The 23600-nt window shown below is 58.5% G+C and overlaps 1 protein-coding gene across 1 annotated transcript; it reads left to right on the top strand.

Annotated features, from left to right (window-relative positions):
* Positions 1–1622: 1622 nt before the first annotated feature.
* Positions 1623–2339, top strand: LOC138841434 (skin secretory protein xP2-like). The gene has a single exon (XM_070042089.1). It carries the CDS (start codon positions 1623–1625, stop codon positions 2337–2339), a length of 717 nt encoding a protein of 238 aa, XP_069898190.1.
* The last annotated feature ends 21261 nt before the right edge of the window (positions 2340–23600 follow it).

The following is a 23600-nucleotide window of genomic DNA, read 5'->3' as shown; positions in this document are numbered from 1 at the left end:
TTGTCACACATTTATGGATAAGAAAACTAAAAGGTAGCTAAGACATTAATTTTCCTCTAAATGTCTCTATAGACCTAGGATATTTCTTTTTGTTCTTCTTTCCCCTCATCCTCCCACTTCTTGGACCAGTTTCAACAGATAGCCGCTGCTTTCTTTTCATAGATAGTAGAGTACTTCAATCACATCCGCCCGCCCTCCTCGCCCCTTGCCTCGTCCTTACTTTTAAGGGCAAGATTCTACATATGTGAAAGAGCATGTCTGTCTCATGCTTCTTAACATGATGATTTTGAGTTCCATCCATTTTTCTGTAGATAATATAATTTTGTTCCTCTTTATGGTTGAGTAATACACCATTGTGAATGTCATCCACATTATTTTTTTAACCGGTCGTGGGCCTGAACTCTGGGCCTGGGCGCCGTCCCTCAGCTCTTCAGCTCAAGGCTAGCGCTCTACCACTTGAGCCACAGCGCTACTTCCGGCTTTTTCTGCTTATGTGGTGCTGAGGTATCGAACCCAGGGCCTCATACATGCGAGGCAAGCGCTCTACCACTGAGCCACCTTCCCAGCCCCACTCCACATTTTTTAATCCTTTCATCAGTTGATGGGCACCCAGGTTTGTTCAATGTCTTAGCTATTATTAATGGTGCTGCAATAAATGTGGGTGCATGGGCAGGCATTTTGACTGTATGATTTACCTTCTTTAGAATATAGGAACCTGTCCCCGAATCCTATGTTAGCTCTATCTTTGGGTTTTTTGTTTTGTTTTGTTTTTTGGTCCGTCATGGGGCCTGAACTCTGGGTCTGGGCGCTGTCCCTCAGCTTTTTCAGCTCAAGGCTAGCACTCTACCACTTGAGCCACAGCACCACTTCTGGCTTTTTCTGTTTATGTGGTGCTGAGGAATCGAACTCAGGGCTTCATGCATGCAAGGCAAACACCCTACCACTGAGCCACTTCCCAGTCCCATATCTTTGTTTTTATTAAGTAATCTCCATACTTATTTCTTTGGTACTTGTGCAAAAACAGACCTGCAGATTAATGGAATACAATAGAAAATCCAGAAATAAGCCCACTGCTAGAATAATCTCATTTCTGTTAGAGAAAAAGATAATCTCTTCAAAAATATCCTCATGCAGAAGATGTATACTAGATCCTGCCTCTCTCTATATCTATCTACATATAGATATAGAGATAGAGATAGAGATGATATATAGATATATATCTATATAATCTCTATATATCTAGAGAGAGAGAGAGATGTAGAAATCCATTTCAAATTAATAAAGAGCCTGATAGAAGACAAGAAACTTTGAAGCTGCTGGAGGAAAGCCTGGGACACAGGCATAGGTGCTACCTTTCTGAACTGAGCCCCAGTTGCTCAGAAAATAAGAACAAGAATTAAAAAATTGGATCATTCAAGTTAAAAGGCTCCTACACAGCAAAGAAAACACTTCCAGAATCAAAAGAAATCCTGCAGAACGAGGCTGCTTGCCAGGCAAATGGTCACCATCCAGGCCATAGAAAGAGCTACAGAGACTAAACACAAAAAAATCCAATTGACAAATGGGCAAATGAATTGAACCATTCTCCAAAGAAGCATGAGTGCTAAGCAACACAGAAAGAAATGCTCAACGTCCTTAGCCATAAACGCAATGTGAACCCCAACATCACTGAGCTCGCTGGCCCCCCACCAGAGCAGCCTCAAGAAGCACAGGCAACAATGCCCACAGGGATGTGGTGGAGGGCAGCCCCGGCCACCAAGGGGGCAGCCCTGGCTGCTGAGGGGGCAGCCCCGGCCCAGCGAGGGGCAGCCCCGGCCCAGCGAGGGGAAGCCCCGGCCCAGCGAGGGAGCAGCTCTGGCCCAGCGAGGGGCAGCCCCGGCCCACCGAGGGGGCAGCCCCGGGCCCAGCGAGGGGCAGCCCCGGCCGCTGAGGGGCAGCCCCGGCCCAGCGAGGGAGCAGCTCTGGCCCAGCGAGGGAGCAGCCCCGGCCCAGCGAGGGGAAGCCCCAGCCCACCGAGGGGGCAGCCCCGGCCCACCGAGGGGGCAGCCCCGGCCCAGCGAGGGGCAGCCCCAGCCCAGCGAGGGGCAGCCCCAGCCCAGCGAGGGGAAGCCCCAGCCCAGCGAGGGGCAGCCCCGGCCCAGCGAGGGGCAGCCCCAGCCCAGCGAGGGAGCAGCCCCGGCCCAGCGAGGGGCAGCCCCAGCCCAGCGAGGGAGCAGCCCCGGCCCAGCGAGGGGCAGCCCCAGCCCGCCAAGGGGGCAGCCCCGGCCCAGCGAGGGAGCAGCCACTGTGAAAATCAGGATGGGAGCTCCTCGAAAACCCCAGGCCCTCCTCTCCCGTGACCCAGGCAGCGAGGCGAAGTACCTGTGCGCCAGGGCCGCTGAGGAGCAGGCAGCCGGCGGCCTCAGTTTACCTGTGCGTCAGGGCCACTGAGGAGCAGGCAGCCGGCGGCCTCAGTTTACCTGTGCGCCGGGGCCACTGAGGAGCAGGCAGCCGGCGGCCTCGGTTTACCTGTGCGTCAGGGCCACTGAGGAGCAGGCAGCGGGCCACCTCGTTCACCATGGAGTCCTGACCCTTAGGTCCACCTGGGCTGGCATGGGGACCAGTAGCAGAGCAGCAGCATTCGGGAAGAGTTGTTTACCATGTCAGCCCACGCTGCTCATGTCTGCGGAGTCTGTACAGACATCTTCCCACCGCCAGCACTGGCCTTCACGCTTTCCCTCGTTAGTCCCGTCAGTCCTGGCCTTGGCTTTCTTTTAGCCACTACATCTCGTTGGGTTCCTGTATACTGACCAATAAGTCAAATGCCAAATCCACCAAAGTAAGTGAAGACTTTCTGGATACTTGAAGCTGAGAGACACGCCCAGAGTCCATCTCATCTTCCCACTCTCCCATTGCTAGTCTTCGGTATATTCATTTCCAAGATTTGGGGGATGAACCCGAAGGTGGGCCCGAGTTCTTCACAGAGTGATATATTTGGATCTCTCTCTTTTTTTTTTTTTTTTTGGGTCCGGTCGTGGGGCCTGAACTCTGGGCCTGGGCGCTGTCCCTCAGCTCTTCAGCTCAAGGCTAGCGCTCTACTACTATGAGCCACAGCGCCACTTCCGGCTTTTTTCTTTTTGCTTATGTGGTGCTGAGGAATCGAACCCAGGGCCTCGAGCATGCAAGGCAAGTGCTCTACCACTGAGCCACCTTCCCAGCCCTTGGATCTCTCTTTAAGATAAAACCTTAAAATTTATGTCCAGGTGGGAACTGGTGCCCTCTGCCTGTAATCTTGGCTTCTCAGGAGATCTGGGGTTCGCAATTCAAGGACCACGCGGCAGGAAGTCCAAGAGACTCTAATCTCTAATTACTCACCCAAAGAAGCCAGAAATGGGGGTATGGCTGGGTAGCGTGCTAGCCTTGAACAAAAAAGCTCAGAGAAAGCCCCAGGACCAGCACACGCACACACAGACACACAGTCACACATACACACAGACACACACACACACACACAGACACACACACACACACACACACACACACACACACACACACACACACACACAATTGTGGCTAGGGGCCAGGCCTGGGAGAGGCACTGCAAGGGGGATTTCAGAGGCTGAACTTGGTCAGCTTCATGATGAACCCACCTGCGGTGAGAGCAGTACCTAACTCTCCCTCTCTGTCCTGATGCGCTCACACATGTGTGCGCACGCCAGGCTGCAAGGTCCAGGGAGAGCGGGCCTCGGAAGCCTCTTCATGCTCCCCCTGGGTCCCCACGCAGCCCCCCTACTTCACCGTATGAAGCCAGCAGGGGACTCTGGAGGAGGGGGTCACCCCAGGAGGGGCTGGCGGGGCCTCAGCATCGGCTCAGGATGGAGGAGTCAGGTCCCCAGGCCTCCAGGAGGAAGTCAGGCCCGGAAGGGTGTGGCTGCCCCAGCTCCCGGCAGGGACCGATCAGGAGTGACGGGAGGGGAGCTCCAGCGGGGATGAGAACCCAGGACCCCAGCGAGACCTGGCCTGGCCTCGGCCTCAGCAAGGCCCCCGTCCGGCACGGTGGCCCTCAAGCCCGTGTCACACGGCTGTGCTCTCTGCGATCCAGAGCCAGGGCTGCGGCTTGCAGAGCAAGCCCACAGCCGCCGGGGCGCCCACCTCCCCCCGCTCCACTCCGCGCTGCCGAGCTCTGCCGGGACCTGAAGCAACCCCAGCGCACAAAGCACCGCGCAGCCCCAAGGCGGCCCCTGGCTGCTCGCCACGCAGGTCCCGCGTGGACGCAGGGGTCCTGACCACTTGTCACACCCTGAGGTCCCAGCACCGCAGGACGGCCACGCCTCACACACCTGTGTGCACAGCCCCAGCCTCGCCAGGCGGCTCTCGGACTGGCAGAATCTCTGAGGGGATCTCCGGCCTTGGGGCCGGGCAGAGCGGTGCGGCTGGGCCGGGGGAGCCTGGGGGTCTTGGATCCCCCCAGAGCTGCCACGTCTCCCTCCAAAGTGAGTGACAAACGAGGGGGAGGGGTGCACGCTTCAGGTGTGGCGTGGGCCCCCGGGCCTCCCCAGAGACCCTGCGCAGGGGCAGGTCCAGGCCGGCGGCCGGGAGCCCTCACCTGCGGCGGCCGGAGCGCTGGAGCGGAAGCGTGGCTGGTGGATTATTTATGAGCTGCCGCTCCGCATGCCTGTGGGGTGGAGGGCGCGCAGCAGCAGCTCCCCCGAGGCCGGCGCGGCCTCACCTGCCCGCGAGGTCTGCTGTGCCCTCCCCGCGTATTGACTGGTTAGAGTGCTAGCAGCTACGTTCCCTCCCGCAGGGGGAGAGAGCGGGTGGCGCGGGCCGTGGGGGTCACTCTGGGCTCACCTGGGCTCACCCGCCCCGGCAACGGGGACGCGAGCCGGGCATCGCAGGCTGCGGGCCTGGCCCAGGCCTCTGCACCCCACCCTCCCGGAAGGGGGAGCTCGCAGCTCCGGTCCTGGGGAGGCGCCTCTCACGGGGGGCCACCGCACCCTCTCTGCTCTGCTCTGGAGCCGCGCCACCCACGCCCCCAGCCTGGGGTGCCCCCCCACCCCCTGTGCAGGCCGGAGGGCAGGCGGCGTCTGGCAGCGTCTCGGGCTGCCCAGGGCCCCGCTACCCAGGCAGCCGTCAGCAGGGCACTGCAGGCCCGGCTCCAGCTGGCCGGGCGAGTGTCCCGGTCATGACCCCTCCGTGCGAGCCTCCGTGGAGGCTCTGAGCCAGCCCGTCGTCGCGGATGCCAACGGCACCTCCAGAGGTTAGGCCGCCCGGGGTGGGGCGTCCCAGGGCCATGTGCACACATGTGCCCGCACAGAACACCACCAGGTGTCACCTGGCATGGGAGCTGGGCTGTCCGGGAGGGAGGTCAGTGACCACCGTGGGTCTCTGTGTCCCAATGCCCACCTCACACTCTATTGTTGTTGTTGTCAGTCATGGGGCCTGAACTCTGGGTCTGGGTGCTGTCCCTCAGCTCTTCAGCTCAAGGCTAGCGCTCTACCATTTGAGCCACAACTCCACTTCTTTGTTTTTCTGCTTATGAGGTGCTGAGGAATCGAACCCAGGGCCTCAGGCATGCAAGGCAAGCGCTCTACCACTGAGCCACCTTCCCAGCCCCACCTGCAAGACTTTCTGATGGAGAAAAATAACAATTTTTAAACTTCTTATGCTTTGAGACTTAACACATAGGCACACCTACGCACACACGTACCCAGATACACACACATGCACACATACATACACACTTAAGCACATGCACGTACATACAACATATACATGCATTCACATGCATATACCCAAACATACATGCCCGTGCACACACATGCACATGCATACACATACATGCCTACATACACACAAACATTCATGCCACACCTCTCACACAGCCACAATATTCTGCTGACCGCAGCCCATCTCTCTTCCCCTTAGAAACGCTTCTCGCTCAGTCACTTGAGGACTGAGCTTGAGGAAGCCCAGCTTTTGGAATGTGAAGGGTCGCAGCCCCGGCTGAGCCTGTCATCCGGGGCCCTGGACACATTCAGGCTTCAGAGGAGGCAGAGCTAATTACAGCTGGCAGTTTCACCCAAGAGAGCGTGTGCAAACCAGCCGGCCGCATGGGCTGATGCACAGGCCCTTCTGCACATCAGAGAGGCACAACATCTGCTGGAAATACCTTTGCAAGTGGTCAAAAACAACCCAACCCGGGAAAGTAGCGCCTGAGGGCGGGGGGCAGGTCTCCAGGCTGCTACCTGCAGTGGGCCCGGCCTGAGAGGCGCTGGCTGGCAGGACACCGGGGACTCGACTGCGGCCACACCTGAGCTCCCACGGACCCAGCTAATCGCCTGTGAAGGTGAACTTCACTCAACCATGTAAGAGGCTGTCGCTCTGGAGCTACATCAGGCTGTGGAGAGCATCCCAAGAGCGGACTCTGCTGCCCGCTCCCCTGATCTGACCGCCCGCCACGCTCTCAGGCAAGATTCCGACGGTCACAAGGGTGCCCTGCCTACTTTCAGTCGTCCTGGATCTCGTGGAGTGTTAATTCTTTAAAATCTCTGATGTGGGGTACTGGGAAGACACGGTGAGACTTTTGTTTATTCTTAGCAGGGAAAGCTCGATGTTTGGAATCTCCACTCTGCAAGAAAGCTAACACACAGCCACGATCCAGATCAACCGGAACAGAAGACAGAGCGCCATTTGGGTCTGGTTTTGAGCCTATGCCAAAAAAAAAAAAAATCATGTGGCAATCGTTAGGGTAAGATATAGAAGAGAAATAAAATGACAGCAACAAAACACCTTAGAAAGCATTTGCAGGTGTATGCTTCTTTTTCATCATTATTCTAATTGCTCTAGTCAGACTTAACTTTTCTGTTCCTCCTTATGTCAGTTTTGGTCACTTGCATCAGGCAAAGAATCTGTCTACTTACTTCATCTGTGTTGCTGAATTTATTGTCATAATTTCCCCATCTTTCTTAATTTTCAAAGTAATATTTGAAACATTGGAGCCGGTCTTCTCATTGCCTGCCATTAAATAACGAGTACTTAGAAATGTGTCATGTAGGGCTGGGAAGGTGGCTTAATGGTAGAGCGCTTACCTAGCATGCATGAAGCCCTGGGTTCAATTCCTCATAAACAGAAAAAGCCCGAAGTGGCGCTGTGGCTTAAGTGGTAGAGTGCTAGCCTTGAGCTGAAGAAGGTCAGAGACAGTGCCCAGGCCCTGAGTTCAAGCCCAAGACTGGCAAAAATAAATAAATAAAAGAAAGAAAGAAAGGTGTCACATGTATCCAGTACTGGGCTGCCCACAGTGGTGAGCAACTGGAATCCTGGCTACTCACAAGGTGATCTGAGGGTCATGGTTTGGGGCTAGCTCAGACAAAAAGTGAGGTATGGGCTCATCTTCATAAATAAGCTGAGCAGGGTGGCCTGAGCCTGTAGTCCCAGTGTTAGGTAAGAGGATCACAGTCCAAGGCCAGCCCCAGGTAAAACTCAAGATCCTAACCAAAAAGCAAGTAAAGCACAAAAAAGCACAAGTGATAGCATCTGCCCCCAGTCGTGAGTTTCCAACTTTAAACCCTAGTGCAGGGCTGGGAAGGTGGCTCAGTGGTAGAGCGCTTGCCTTGCATGCATGAGGCCCTGGGTTCGATTCCTCAGCACCACATAAACAGAAAAAGCCAGAAGTGGTGCTGTGGCTCAAGCGGTAGAGCGCTAGCCTTGAGCAAAAGAGCTGAGGGACAGCGCCCAGGCCCAGAGTTCAGGTCCATGACTGGCAAAAACAAACAAACAAACAAACAAAACCCTAGAGCATACAATGTAACTGTTCCAAATATTTGGGGACTCCGGGACGTTCTTGTTGCTCACTTCTAGTTTCACACGCTGTCTCTCACGGCCACTGCAGGGTGGAGAGGCCTCCCTGCCGCCAGCCTCTGCTGTCTGGGAGACTATTCTGCCTGGCCCAGAAGTAAATGAGTTCCTCCCTGCGTCACCGGTGTCACAGACAACTAGACTGCGTTGGTTGGTGGCATTCCGTCTCTGTCTCCCTGATTATCTGTCAGTTTCCAGATCCCCCACTACCAGGCAGCGTCTGCTTCCCCTCCGGTGTCTTCCAGGTTGCATGTTTATGCATTTAGAGGCTTCATTACAAGGGTACCTATTTATGCTGGCCTTTCCTTATTGAAATATCCCTCCCTGCCCCGGTAAGAAGCTTGTGACAGTGACTCGTGCTTGGGTCATATCACATTTTGTATCATTTTCCTTTTATGCTCAAGAATGTTCCTTATAAACAGCATTCTGTTATTCTGCCTGGTGATGTGTGCCTTGTGGTGGTGCGTGGCCGAGTTCGCTGGTCAAGTCAATGAACAACTCCAGTGGCACCCAGGCCTGGGGTCCCGTTCCAGGTGCTACGATCCGCCCTCACCCGAATCCCGCTGCCCGCCTCCCGCAGGCTCCGAGAGACGCCTGCCGTCATGCGCTTCACCACGACTCTGGGTTTTCTTCTCAGAGTTTGTGGTTGGTAATTTGACTTCAGTCTTCTTTGTTCTTTACCTTTATCATGCTCACTAGTCTGGAGAATTCTTTACATTCAGCTTCCCTCTCCTCCTGCTCCCAGTGCCTAAGGATGAGGCCTCTCACCAGCAGCTGGGACATCAGGTGGACCCTCCCCCCGTCCAGCACATGGGGAGGACCCTCCCCCCGTCCAGCACATGGGGAGGACCCTCCCCCCGTCCAGCACATGGGGAGGACCCTCCCCCCGTCCAGCACATGGGGAGGACCCTCCCCCCGTCCAGCACATGGGGAGGACCCTCCCCCCGTCCAGCACATGGGGAGGACCCTCCCCCCGTCCAGCACATGGGGAGGACCCTCCCCCCGTCCAGCACATGGGGAGGACCCTCCCCCCGTCCAGCACATGGGGAGGACCCTCCCCCCGTCCAGCACATGGGGAGGACCCTCCCCCCGTCCAGCACATGGGGAGGACCCTCGAGGATCCACCCCTCTGACCAGCACATGGGGAAGACCCCTCCACCCCGTCCAGCCGCTTCTGCTCCATCTCCTCACCCCTGATTCTCATAAGCTCAGCAGTTGACTTTCCTTCCACGCATTGTGGTCTTCTAGCTCTAGATTATTGATCTGGTTCTCTTCGTGTTTGTTTTTTCTTCTGTTCACCATGTGCAGTTTCCCTTAACTCCTGACATCAGTGACCTAACTGCAGAGACACCTTTGAAAACCCTGAACAATGAGTCTGAGCGCTCCCAGGGAATGCACGCACCATGACAAGTCTGCTTGCTGGCTCCTCGAAGCTGCTCTCTCCGGGCACGGATTTCCTCCTGGGTTTTGCTAGTGTTGAAGTTGTTGTTTTATCTTTGTGCTGGTCCTAGGACTTTAACTCAGAGTCTGGGCACTGTCTAAGCTTTCTGCTCAAGGCTAGCGCTCTACCACTTGAGCCACAGCTCCACTTCTGGCTTTTTCGTTGTTACTTGGAGAGTAGAGTCTCACAGCTGGCTTTGAACCACGAGCCTCAGATCTCAGCCTCTTGCATAGCTAGGATTAGAGCATGAGCCATCAGTGCCTGACTCCTCGGCTTGTTTTTAACCTGCCATTTTATAGTTCATGTTTGAGGATTCTAATGTCTTCGTTCCTGGTATTTTTTTTATTAAATGTGTACTTCCATGGAGAAGCATCTTTGCCTTCATCAGAGAGCCCCAAGAGTCGGTTGAGAAATGGCTCTGTCTCTAGTTACCCCAGAAACACTCCGTAAGGAGGGGTCCCTGGACATGCTTTGTGGTCTGAAGGGACAGCAGGTGTATGCACACTGCAGATTTCAGGTTCACAGCATTTTTCAAAACCTCCATTCCCACACTCTGCAAGTTAGCAACTCCTCTGTGTCTTCTGCAGATGAGGGGCAGAGGTGAGGAAGGAGATGTGTTGCTGGGCTCTTACAGTGGACGGCAAGGAGGCCGGCGCGGCGAGCCATGCCACGCTGAGCCACGGTGCTCAGGAGAGCAGAGGACGCGGAACGAGGAGAGCGAGGGGAGGGCTGGCACCCACCGCACCTGTGCTCACAAACCCATTTGTCGAATGAAAACTCCTTTGAACAACTAAAGACGGTGAACACACCAAACACTGCCTTACACGCCCAGGCCGTGGGCGAGCCTGCAGAGACACATGCCCGCGAGGGAAGCTCCCTTGCCCCGGGGTTGACAGGTTTAGTCTGAGGTGGTGGCGTGCAGCTAGGGCTCCCTGGCTGGGCCGGCAGGCACCCAGCCCCCGGGCTGTGTGTAAGAACATGGAGAGGGCTCAGCCACGGGAAGCAGACCCAGAGGCCCGAAGAGAGAAACACAACTCAGATCTCCGTATCCGTCACACATAGCTGATGGTTTGCATTCATCCTCTGTGGGGGAAACGTGTATTTTCTCTGGGGGAAAGGAACAATACTAGGACTTAAACTCAGGGCCTCATGCTCCCCTTTGGCTTTTTCCGCTCCAGGCTGGTGCTGTAGCAATCAAACCTCCATTTTAGGCTGGTTTAGCTAGATACTTGGAGATAGGAGTCTTTCAGGGGCTGGGAAGGTGGCTCAGTGGTAGAGCGCTTGCCTCGCATGCCTGAGGCCCTGGGTTTGATTCCTCAGCACCACATAAGCAAAAAGAAAAAAGCCAGAAGTGGCACTGTGGCTCAAGTGGTAGAGCGCTAGCCTTGAGCTGAAGAGCTGAGGGACAGCACCCAGGCCCAGAGTTCAGGCCCCACAACCAGACCAAAAAAAAAAAAAAAGAGTCTTTCAGATCTGTTTGTCCAGGTTGGTTTTGAACTGTGATCCGCAGGTCTCAGTCACTTGAGAAACTATGATTCCAGGCGTGAGTCAGCAGCAGCCAGTGTAAAAGCCTTTGTTATTGAAAAGCATTTTCTCTTTTCTTTTGCTTTCTTCTCACACCTTCCTGTCTCTCCACCTCTTCTTCCCAACTTTCACTTTGAGATAACTTATATACCAGTTTAGCTTAATACTGTTTCTTTTCTCAATAAAATAAACTAAAATATTCTCAGGACCCAGGAAGAAAAGCAACCTTAAACCATTTCTCTATGTAGCAACTTCCAAGAACACATTTGTTAGACATATACGTTGCAACCCAGAGTTGAATCCAAGCATATTTATGATGGAATGGAACAGATTTGTCTCATCTGTCCAAACAGCTAAGGTCCAACATCCCTTTGACAATTTACATGTGCAGTGGCCTTCTGACCGTTGGCTTGAGCCTGCATTTGTGTCTAAGTGCCTGCATTTTGGCTACACTTGATTGAGGTATGATTGAGGTAAGATTATAATTTTTCAAGAGTAAAAATAGTTTAAACACCATCCTACAGGTGTTTACACATACACACACATACACATTCATATACTCACACCTACACACATATGCATGCATACGTGCACATACACCTTTAGTTTGGGCATGCCAAGATTGAAACACACATAGAAAACTGGAGCTCAAAACTGAATTGGCCGGGGCTGGGAAGTTGGCTCAGTGGTAGAGCACTTGCCTTGCACGCATGAGGCCCTGGGTTCGATTCCTCAGCACCACATAAGCAAAAAGAAAAAAGCCAGAAGTGGCGCTGTGGCTCAAGCGCTAGCCTTGAGCTGAAAAGCGCTAGCCTTGAGCTGAAAAGCTAAGGGACAGCGTCCAAGCCGAGTTCAGGCCCCACAACTGGACCCCTCCCCCCCAAAAAATGAATTGGCCATCACCGCTATCAGTTGTTTCTGGAATTCCAGGGAAAATCCAATTTTTGCCCCATACTTAACAGCCGAATGCACAACAACAACTGCTGTTGGTGTCACGTAGAGTGCTCCTGATAGAGCACCGGCTGGCACAAGATGGCGCACACCCCTGCCCGCTGCTCTTCCGACAGGGATAAGACAGACGTGGCTTGGACTTGCATCGGAAGTACAGCAATGAGAGCAAAAGGCTGTCCGTACAGCACAGGGCAGAGCAAAGTGGGCCCGCAGCCTGGAATGGGGGCCCAGAGTCAGGTCCTGAGCCGCTTTCTGACTAGTGACGGACTGTCGGGCTGGGACAACCGCACAGCCGGTGCTCGGGAAGGAGGAAGGCCGACCACGGGAGGCAGAGAGGGCCAGGATGTGCTAACGGCCAGACCGAGCAGAGGGGCGCCTGGGCCCTCCGGAGGCACCGAGGCTGAGAGGACCTGGCACGCGTCCTGTCTTGAAGCGGACAGCGTGGGCTAGCCGTTCACAACTGGGTCATGCTGACAGTGCCCGCAGGAGCCGGCCTGTGAGGGCGCGTCACACGCCCGGGTCTGTCAGTCTGTCACACACCCGGGTCTGTCTGTCAGTCTGTCACACACCCTGTGTCTGTCAGTCTGTCACACACCCATGTCTGTCAGTCTGTCACACGCCCCGGGTCTGTCTGTCAGTCTGTCACACGCCCCGGGTCTGTCTGTCAGTCTGTCACATGCCCTGTGTCTGTCAGTCTGTCACACACCCATGTCTGTCAGTCTGTCACACGCCCGGGTCTGTTTGTCAGTCTGTCACACGCCCCAGGTCTGTCTGTCAGTCTGTCACACGGCTCAGGTCTGTCTGTCAGTCTGTCACACGGCCCAGGTCTGTCTGTCAGTCACATACCCTGTGTCTGTCAGTCTGTCACACACCCACGTCTGTCTGTCAGTCTGTCACACGCCTGGGTCTGTCTGTCTGTCACACGCCCCGGGTCTGTCTGTCAGTCTGTCACACAGCCCAGGTCTGTCAGTCTGTCACACGCCCCAGGTCTGTCTGTCAGTCTGTCACATACCCTGTGTCTGTCAGTCTGTCACACACCCACGTCTGTCTGTCAGTCTGTCACACGCCCGGGTCTGTCTGTCACACGCCCCAGGTCTGTCTGTCAGTCTGTCACACGCCCCGGTCTGTCTGTCAGTCTGTCACATGCTCCATGTCTGTCAGTCTGTCACACGCACTCCCCATGCCTGGAAACAAGGCAGAGCGGCCATCACCTTCTCCACAGAGCCCTCTCCAGAGGTGGAAGAAAACATCTGAGACAAAGTCAGAATGGTCACCTTCTGCCCGGGGCCCAGAAGCTCGCACACCTTTGGGGGTTTCAAGTCGTTCTTCCATGGGTCCGAGGGCTGGGACGGGCTGACTTCAGCCCTGTCAGCTGCCCTCTCCTCCCCGTTAAGGCTGCCACAGGCAACAATGCGTTTGGAATCCTTAGTCGGGAGACACAAATCTGAACTGCGGGACCACCGAGGACCTGAGCTGGGGGCCGGCCTCCTGGCCACAGCCTCCTCTCCCACGGCCTCTCCTGGGGCGGGACGCTGGGTGCCAGAAGCCATCCTGCCCTCCCCTCCGCTGACGGGCTCCTGTCCACGCAGGGCAGAGCCCACACCTGACTCCCGCCAAGCTAAGGCTGCCCACAGGGCCCACAGCCTCTCATGAGTGACCCCACGGTCCCTCCTGCGCTCAGCCAAAGCCTCCGGAGTGGAGATGAGCGGGGGGGGGGGGTGCACAGGGGGTGCCTGGCTGGCGCGGGCTGCCTGGGGGTGCTGGGGCCATCTGTGCTGGCCACATCCTCTCTGCGGTCAGATCCAGGTGTGCCCAGCTCCCCAGCCCCCGGCCCAGCTGCGTTCCCAGCGCAACAGCGCCACCTCCCTGTGGGCACAGGGAGGACACCACCTTGGCGGGAGGCGGGGGGGGGGGGGGAGTGGATCCTCTTACTTTAACTTGGGTAACCAACTCACATGGTGGGCAGTGGGCAGCAGGTGAGGGCTAAGATGGGGGGGGGATCAGAATCAGAACCTGGCCTGGGACATCTCCCTGCACCAGATCCACTGGCCAGTCCTGGGCTCCCTTCAGTTCCCTCCTCGAGCTGGGGAGGCCGTGGGGGCCACGTCCAGGGAGGAGGAGGTGCACCCCTCCCCCAGGGCCTCCCAAGCTCCCCCACATCCCACCTCCTCCGCTGTCAGCTTCCTGTCCTCCCAGGTTGACTGGCTCTGTCCCCCCTCCCCCTCCCCCGCCTCTCCCCCTCCTTCCCTCCCCCCTTCTCCTCTCTTCTCCTCTCTCTCTCTCCCCTCTTGCTCCCCCCTCCTCTCTCTCTCTCCTCTCTTCTCCTTTCTCTCACCCCTCTCTCCCCCCTCCTCTCTCTCTCTCCTCTCTTCTCCTTTCTCTCCCCCCCTCCCCGCTCCTCTCTCTCTCCTCTCCCCCCTCTCTCCCCACTCCTCTCTCTCTCCTCTCTCCTCTCTCTCCCTCTCTCTCTCCCCTTCTCTCCTCTCTTCTCTCTCTCCTCTCTCTCTCTCCCCTTCTCTCCTCTCTTCTCTCTCTCTCCCCTTCTCTCTCCTCTCTTCTCTCTCTCTCCTCTCCCTCTCTCCCCCTCTCTCCTCTCTTTCTCTCCTCTCTCTCCCCCTCTCTCTCTCCTCTCTTCCCCTCTCTCCCCCCCCTCTCTCTCTCCCCCTCTCTCTCCCCCCTCTCTCTCCCCCACTCTCCCTCCCCCCTCCTCTCCCTCCCCGCTCCTCTCCCTCCCTCCCAGGTAAGCAAGTCCTCCGCACTGTCCTCACTCTGCACACCCAGCCATGCTGAGCCTCCTCTTGGGCCGGAGGCCGGGCCTCTGGCTGTGCCGGTCACTGGCCCCGCATGCGGCGCCTTACTTTCTCTGGCGAACCAGCAGAGCCCAGGCCCAGACCTGGACACCTGCTCAGGGGCCAAGAAAGCGAATGAGTGGCGCCTGTGCTCCGGGCTCTGGTCTGAGCTCGGTCACGCTCAGGACGCAGGGGGGAATCCTGGGCTCAGGTGGCGCGGCCCACGAATCCACCCTGCGTCTGACAGCAGCCCCCACCCCGGCCCCCCGGGCTCCCGGCCGCGACACCGGGAAGTGCGGCAGAGTCGTGTCGTGCCCTGCGGGGACCGGTGGGCAAACCTCCAGGGCCGCTTCAGCCTCATCCCGAGCTCTAGTGCCACCCAGCCAGCCCTGAGCGGCGCGGCACAGCACCCTCTGCCCGCCAGCTGAGGGCTCAAGGCACCCGCTGGACCTCCCCCGCCTCCAACGTGACACCCCCAGGGAGCACTGCCCGTGACAGCCCCAGGGAGCACTGCCCGTGACACCCCCAGGGAGCACTGCCCGTGACACCCCCAGGGAGCACTGCCCGTGACACCCCCAGGGAGCACTGCCCATGACAGCCCCAGGGAGCACTGCCCGTGACACCCCCAGGGAGCACTGCCCGTGACACCCCCAGGGAGCACTGCCCGTGACAGCACCCAGGGAGCACTGCCCGTGACAGCCCCAGGGAGCACTGCCCATGACAGCCCCAGGGAGCACTGCCCGTGACAGCACCCAGGGAGCACTGCCCGTGACACCCCCAGGGAGCACTGCCCATGACAGCCCCAGGGAGCACTGCCCGTGACAGCACCCAGGGAGCACTGCCCGTGACACCCCCAGGGAGCACTGCCCGTGACAGCCCCAGGGAGCACTGCCCGTGACACCCCCAGGGAGCACTGCCCAGCCCCACCAGGGAGCACTGCCTGTGACAGCCCCAGGGAGCACTGCCCATGACAGCCCCAGGGAGCACTGCCCGTGACAGCACCCAGGGAGCACTGCCCGTGACACCCCCAGGGAGCACTGCCCGTGACAGCCCCAGGGAGCACTGCCCGTGACAGCCCCAGGGAGCACTGCCCGTGACAGCCCCAGGGAGCACTGCCCGTGACACCCCCAGGGAGCACTGCCCGTGACACCCCCAGGGAGCACTGCCCGTGACACCCCCAGGGAGCACTGCCCGTGACACCCCCAGGGAGCACTGCCCGTGACAGCCCCAGGGAGCACTGCCCGTGACAGCCCCAGGGAGCACTGCCCGTGACAGCCCCAGGGAGCACTGCCCGTGACACCCCCAGGGAGCACTGCCCATGACAGCCCCCAGGGAGCACTGCCCAGCCCCCCAGGGAGCACTGCCCAGCCCCCCAGGGAGCACTGCCCAGCCCCCCCAGGGAGCACTGCCCATGACAGCCCCAGGGAGCACTGCCCAGCCCCCAGGGAGCACTGCCCGTGACAGCCCCAGGGAGCACTGCCCAGCCCCACCAGGGAGCACTGCCCATGACAGCCCCCAGGGAGCACTGCCCAGCCCCCCAGGGAGCACTGCCCAGCCCCACCAGGGAGCACTGCCCATGACAGCCCCCAGGGAGCACTGCCCAGCCCCCCAGGGAGCACTGCCCATGACAGCCCCCAGGGAGCACTGCCCGTGACAGCCCCAGGGAGCACTGCCCATGACAGCCCCAGGGAGCACTGCCCAGCCCCCCCAGGGAGCACTGCCCAGCCCCACCAGGGAGCACTGCTCAGTGCTGGGCACACCCCCCAGGAGAACTAGTGTGCACACACCTAGAAGAGAAAATGGGATCCCATCACATGCTGTGAGCAGAGACCACAACCACCATGCAGCATCGAGGCTGTGCGCCAAATGTGGCCAGCAACCTCCCCTTACACACACACACACACACCACCCAGGGCTCAGCACAACGAGGACTTGGCTAGAACAGACGCTGGAGGCACTTCCAGAACCTCTGCTGGGCAGACGGTGTTCTCCAGCTCACTCTCCCCTCCACCTAAGAGGGCTCATCATCACACTCAACTCTTAGCCTCTATAACTCCATGTAGCTTTTGTGAGTCCATCTTAAAGGTAGGACTGGGGCTGGGAAGGTGGCTCAGTGGTAGCACGCTTGTCTTGCATGCCTGAGGCCCTGGGTTCGATTCCTCAGCACCACATGAGCAGAAAAAAGCCGGAAGTGGCGCTGTGGCTCAAGTGGTAGAATGCTAGCCTTGAGCTGAAGAGCTGAGGGACAGCGCCCAGGCCCAGAGTTCAGGCCCCACGACCGGACGCAAAAATAAATAAATAAAGGTAGGACTGCACCCCACCCATGAGACTCGTTCCTCATGGCTTGACACTTTAAAACACTTGTGTCCACTCTTCCGTTTATGTCCCCAAGTACTGAATCGTGGACACGGGACCTAGCGACGGCCATACCACCTTCCCTCCGCGCTGTGCGAATGCCTGGCTTCTGTAACTTTCCTCCTGGCTGTGCGAATGCCTGGCTTCTGTAACTTTCCTCCTGGCTGTGCGAATGCCTGGCTTCTGTAACTTTCCTCCTGGCTGTGCGAATGCCTGGCTTCTGTAACTTCCCTCCGCGCTGTGCGAATGCCTGGCTTCTGTAACTTCCCTCCGCGCTGTGCGAATGCCTGGCTTCTGTAACTTCCCTCCTGGCTGTGCGAATGCCTGGCTTCTGTAACTTCCCTCTGCGCTGTGCGAATGCCTGGCTTCTGTAACTTCCCTCCGCGCTGTGCGAATGCCTGGCTTCTGTAACTTCCCTCCTGGCCTGCACCTGCAGGGCAGGACTGCTAGGGACTTTCCGCCCCTGGGCGGACACAGATGTGAACTTGCTGCTTCAAAAGCAGCCCCAGAACAGGCCTTTGGGCACCCAGCTGCCCAGGCTGAACTCTGTTCCTGCGCGGTCTCTCCTTGTGGCTTACCGTATAACACAGCCATCCACCCATCCATCCATCCACCCACTCATCCACGCATCCATCCACCATCCACCCATCCACCCATCATCCACCCATCCACCCATCCACCCACCACCCATCCATCCATCATTCATCCATCAACCATCCATCCATCCATCCACCCACCCATCCACTCACCAACCCATCCACCCATCCACCCATCATCCACCCATCCACCCATCCACCCATCCACCCACCCATCCATCCATCCACGCATCCATCCACCATCCATCCATCCACCCACCCATCCACCCACCACCCATCCATCCATCATCCACCCATCCACGCATCCATCCACCATCCACCCACCACCCACTCATCCACTCACCAACCCATCCACCCATCCATCCATCATCCACCCATCCATGCATCCATCCACCATCCATCCATCCACCCACCACCCATCCACTCACCAACCCATCCACCCATCCACCCACCCATCCATCCATCATTCATCCATCAACCATCCATCCATCCATCCACCCACCCATCCACTCACCAACCCATCCACCCATCCACCCACCCATCCATCCATCATTCATCCATCAACCATCCATCCATCCATCCATCCATCATCCATCCATTATCCATTCATCATCCATCCATCCATCTACCCATCCATCCACTCACCCACCCACCCATCCACCTACCCATCCATCCATCCACCTACCTACCCACCCATCCACTCACCAACCCACCCCCCACCTACCCATCCACTCATCCATCCACTCACCCCCCCACCCCCCCATCCACTCACCAACCCCTCCATCCATCCACCCACCCATCCATCCACCCATCATCCATCCACCCATCATCCATCCATCCATCCATCTACCCATTCTCTCATCCATCTATCCATCATCCAGCTATCTATCCATCCATCCACCTGCCCATCCATCCATTCATTTATCCATCATCCATCCACCCGTCCATCCACTTACTGGTCCACTATGGGTGGAGCCCTTATAACAGGATGACTGCCGTTCTAAGAAGACCCCTCATGAGCCTGGGTTCCTCCTTTCTGTGTGGACATGAGAAAATGTCACCTGGGCTCCTACTTCCTGTGTGGACACAAGAAGATGTCACCTGAGCCGGGACCCAACCATACCAACTCCACCTTGAGCTGGTGATCACGTCTAAAGTCCCCTGGATGTTGCCCATGCTTTGCCCCCCACCCCAGCCTCAGCAAGGGGAGGGGACCTAACATCGTCTCTCCATGCGTAAAAATGGGACACCAGCAAGGGAACGCCTGGGAGAGACAGGGCTGAAGACTCAGGGAGCCATCCACGCCAGAGCGCCACAGGCTCCATGGCCACAGGGCCCACGAGGTCACGGCAATGGAAGCACCATGGCGGCACAGGCAGCAGGGCCGCGTCAGAGGCCTGCCCTGCACCGTCTGCACCAGGGCCGCGTCAGAGGCCTGCCCTGCACCGTCTGCACCAGGGCCGCATCAGAGGCCTGCCCTGCACCATCTGCGACCCTCAACAGGACCAGGGCCGCGTCAGAGGCCTACCCTGCACCGTCTGCACCAGGGCCATGTCAGAGGCCTGCCCTGCACCATCTGCACCAGGGCCACGTCAGAGGCCTGCCCTGCACCGTCTGCGACCCTCAACTCACATGGACAGTCTTTCTCTAGATCCTTCTGCCTGAGAAGCAGAGCATCTTTTGTTGGACAGACAGCTCCTTTAATGGCTAGGCCAGTGTGTCCAGCCTGGTGGCCATCAGATGTGTCCTGCAGTGAAAGGACACCAGACGCAGCTCACCCCCTGAGGACTGGCAGCGGAGTCCTGGGGTGAGCAGTGGCCCCCCTCACCTCCCCCCCACCTCCCCTCCCATCTCCCCCCCTACCTCCCCTCCCATCTCCCCTCCCATCTCCCCCCCTACCTCCCCTCCCATCTCCCCTCCCATCTCCCCCCCTACCTCCCCTCCCATCTCCCCTCCCATCTCCCCCCCTCACCTCTTCCCCCTCACCTCCCCCCACACCTCCCCTCCCACCTTCCCCCCTCACCTCCCCCCATCTCCCCCCCTCACCTCTTCCCCCTCACCTCCCCCCCCACCCCCCTGCTGTGAGCATTTCCAAAGTTAAGAACAGAATTTATCTTCCTTCCTCAGGATTCCATCCCAGGTGTCCAGGAGCTCCCATTTTAAGTGTGTCGCCATTTTTGATGACCAACACAGCACCCGTTGTTAAAATTCATTGCCCTGGGGCTACAGGAAACATCAGAGCCGGCCTTCGCGTGGATCACGGAGGCAATGGAGCAGGTGGCTGGTTTTGTGTTGGTAAATTGCATTTCTCTTTTTAAAAAATTCCACTGTTGTGAGGGTGCGATTAGATCCGCTCACCATTAACCTGCCGGCCTGGGGCGCGGGCCTCCGCTCCGCCGGGCCCCCACCTGCCAGACGGCCGCGAGCCCCACAGTTATCTCCTTCTAAATTAAAATTGTAACTCGCCCAGCCCCATTTACACAAAGCCTCAGCGTTGACACATGCAATTACTATGAACATAGGGACAACATGATTGCTAAGGGCCGGAAAGAGACTTTAATCAGAAAACATGCAGTTGTTCAGCCCAGCTATAATTTCACCACTTGCTATTCCTTTATGTTCTTACGTGTTCAGATAATTAGATACACTAGTTCTGGCTTCCCAAGAGGCCAGAAAGGGCAAAATTCCTATTCTTTGTACATTAAAAAGATTAAATTATAATATTGAAAATCTGTAACTTTAGGTAGAAATGACAAATTCACACTACATTAATTTCAGTGCTTACAAAATGTTACACATAATTTGTGTGTTCTTCCCCCTCTCTTGTACGTGCGTGTGAATTAATTACCTATCCAATTTCAAGTCAGCTTGCCCCAAACAACTCTGAAATTAGAAGAAAAGAAGGTTGATTTCAACTCTCAGGATGTATTTACTCTGGATGTTTTGCCACTTAGGCCTACTTATGTGTGTGTAAGTACATGGACGAGAACAGACGTGTTCACTATGCAAACATGGTGTGAAGCAACCGGGCAGCGGGCACACTGCTGCCTGACCGGATGAGCTGTCTGTCAGACATCGGCCGAGCCCGGAGCCTGTGTGCCACGGGGCTCGGCATGCCTGGCCTGGCCCGGGGTCTGCTGGGTGGGGCCGGCTTCTCCAGCTGGTGCAGATAAAGATGGCTCAAAGGCCTGGCCTCCAACGCCAGCACCGCCCTGTGGTTCAGGGACTTGAAGCAGTAGGTTGTGAATGCAGGAGCCCCAGAAGGCCTGGCCCGTCTACACCGGCTGCACCCCTGGGCCCTGGCAGGCCTGGCCCACCCGCACCAGGCTGCACCCCTGAGCCCTGGCAGACCTGGCCCGCCCGCACCAGGCTGTACCCCTGAGCCCTGGCAGGCCTGGCCCGCCCGCACCAGGCTGCACCCCTGAGCCCTGGCAGACCTGGCCCGCCCGCACCAGGCTGCACCCCTGAGCCCCAGGAGGCCTGGCCCGCCCGCACCAGGCTGCACCCCTGAGCCCTGGCAGGCCTGGCCCACCTGCACCAGGCTGCACCCCTGAGCCCCAGGAGACCTGGCCCGCCCGCACCAGGCTGCACCCCTGAGCCCTGGCAGACCTAGCCCATCTACACCGGCTGCACCCCTGAGCCCTGGCAGGCCTGGCCCGCCCGCACCAGGCTGCACCCCTGAGCCCTGGCGGACCTGGCCCGTCTGCACCAGGCTGCACCCCTGAGCCCTGGCAGACCTGGCCCACCCGCACCAGGCTGCACCCCTGAGCCCTGGCAGACCTGGCCCGCCCGCACCAGGCTGCACCCCTGAGCCCTGGCGGACCTGGCCCGTCTGCACCAGGCTGCACCCCTGAGCCCCAGGAGACCTGGCCCGCCCGCACCAGGCTGCACCCCTGAGCCCTGGCAGACCTGGCCCGTCTGCACCAGGCTGCACCCCTGAGCCCCAGGAGACCTGGCCCGCCCGCACCAGGCTGCACCCCTGAGCCCTGGCAGACCTGGCCCGTCTGCACCAGGCTGCACCCCTGAGCCCTGGCAGGCCTGGCCCGCCCGCACCAGGCTGCACCCCTGAGCCCTGGCAGACCTGGCCCGCCCGCACCAGGCTGCACCCCTGAGCCCTGGCAGACCTGGCCCGTCTGCACCAGGCTGCACCCCTGAGCCCTGGCAGGCCTGGCCCGCCCGCACCAGGCTGCACCCCTGAGCCCCAGGAGACCTGGCCCGCCCGCACCAGGCTGCACCCCTGAGCCCTGGCGGACCTGGCCCGTCTGCACCTATGAGTCGTGAAGCAATAAATGCTCTTAAATTACTGTGTGTGGTCACTTGTGAGGAGGCCATAGACTCTAGAGTTTCGGGATCCAGGAAAGCTCCTCCCCCGCACTGCAGAGGTCTGAGCAGAGCAGAGGCAAAGTGACATGGGGTGGGGGGGTGACCTCAGGGAGCGTGTGGCTCCCTGGAGAGGTGCAGGGGCGTGCTGTCCCAGACCGCCTCACAGCAGCGGCCCCAGCCCCCAGCAGCCCCAGCCAGGCCTGAGGGGTGACGCAGAGCTGCCCGTGGCAGGGCACGCGGCAGGACACTGCTCACCGAGGGTAGAAAGCGCAGGGCTGACCGCTCCATGGTCAGGAAGCCCTTGTCCAGGCTCCTCGGCTCTTTGGAGCAGCCACCCCGGCCGGCCTCAGCCCCTCCTCCCAGGCGCACTGAAGGCCTTGCATGGCCAGACCCTCTTGGGCCATAAAGAACTCCTTTTAAACCTTCAGATCCTTCCCCTGCGGCCCGTGGGGAACCACGGCCTGTGTGCCTGGGAAGGCGCCAGGGGGCGCTGCCGACCCACTGCGCCTCATGGCTGGAAAGACCTGCGAGCCCTGGGCTGAGCGGTCAGAGTTCAAGCCCCAGGCTGGCCATCTCCTGGGAACACATAGCCAGGGGTTCCTGAGACACATGACTGGGGGTCATGGGATCATGTGACCAGGGGGTCCTGAGACACATGACCAGGGGTCCTGAGACACATGACCTGGGGTCCTGGGATCATGTGACCAGGGGGGTCCTGAGACACATGACCAGGGGTCCTGAGACACATGACTGGGGGTCATGGGATCATGTGATCGGGGGTCCTGAGACACATGACTGGGGGGGGCAGGACGCATGATCAGAGGATCCCTACAGGATGTTCGTGTCCAGGAGGCAGACACTGGCTTGGTACCAGCACTGCCTGCCTCCTTGTCCAGCATCTTGAGCACCCTGGCCGGGCAGGTGGGGCGGGGCCTCCTGGCCTCAGTGGAAGGCAAGGCACCATCCTGCCCCATTCTGCCCACGTCTTGGACCTTTTGTGGACCTGTTGCCCACACTCTCCCACTGCTGAGTCTGCCCTCGTGAGTCTCGTCCACAAAGGGGGCCGGACGCCAGGCAGCCAGAAGAAGGACAGGTGGGGGTGTCCCCAGGGACCTGCCTCTCCCCTCTCAGCCCCCAAAGGTGGAATGCGAAGGACTGGCCCCCACCCTCCCCCCAGGCCATACCGACGCCAGACAAAAGCCCAGGTGTGCGTGGAGCGGCCGGAGCCCGGCGCCAACGCTCCGCGGTGGGCCCACCGGAAAGCCCCCCAGCCCTAATGGCCTTTCCACTGACCTCTGCCCCCTGGCTCAGACCCCCTAAAATCCCAGCTCCTGTCCCAGCTCTCCGCCCGTCTCCAAGCCGGCGGCAGGCCGCGCCCTCGCCGCGGTATCTCAACGAACAGCCCTGGGCTGGGAGAGCCCGCCGGCGTTCCCCTCCTCCCCTCCGTGTTGCTAACACGGACAGCACGCTCCAGTGGAACCCAAGACTGCCAGGCCTGCCGACCCCAAACCCCTTCCTGCCACGTCACAGACAACATGATACCTGTGTGAACACACTTGCACACACGCAGCTGAACTGAGCATGCACTTGTGCGCAAGCCACATGGGGACACACGCACTCTCACACTTAACCTGGAAGAAACACTGATGCCAGACGTAGCCATCGTTCCGTCTGCCCCGGAGCACAGCCCCTCCTCCTCCCCTTCATGAGGGGCAGCACGAAGCCGCACAGGAAATCACCTGCGGGAAAGAATCACCTGACTGTCAATCACTCAGAGTCAGCCAA

This window comes from Dipodomys merriami, unplaced genomic scaffold, assembly GCF_024711535.1.
Source record: "Dipodomys merriami isolate MVZ:Mamm:240054 unplaced genomic scaffold, mDipMer1.0.p SCAF_32, whole genome shotgun sequence".
NCBI lineage: Eukaryota > Metazoa > Chordata > Mammalia > Rodentia > Heteromyidae > Dipodomys > Dipodomys merriami.
The sequence above is the reverse complement of the archived record's forward strand: the minus strand, read 5'-3'. Positions and strand labels throughout refer to the sequence as shown.

Excerpts from the sequence above, each read along its gene's own strand:
- LOC138841434 (XM_070042089.1), top strand. The coding sequence starts at position 1,623 with ATGCTCAACGTCCTTAGCCATAAACGCAATGTGAACCCCAACATCACT.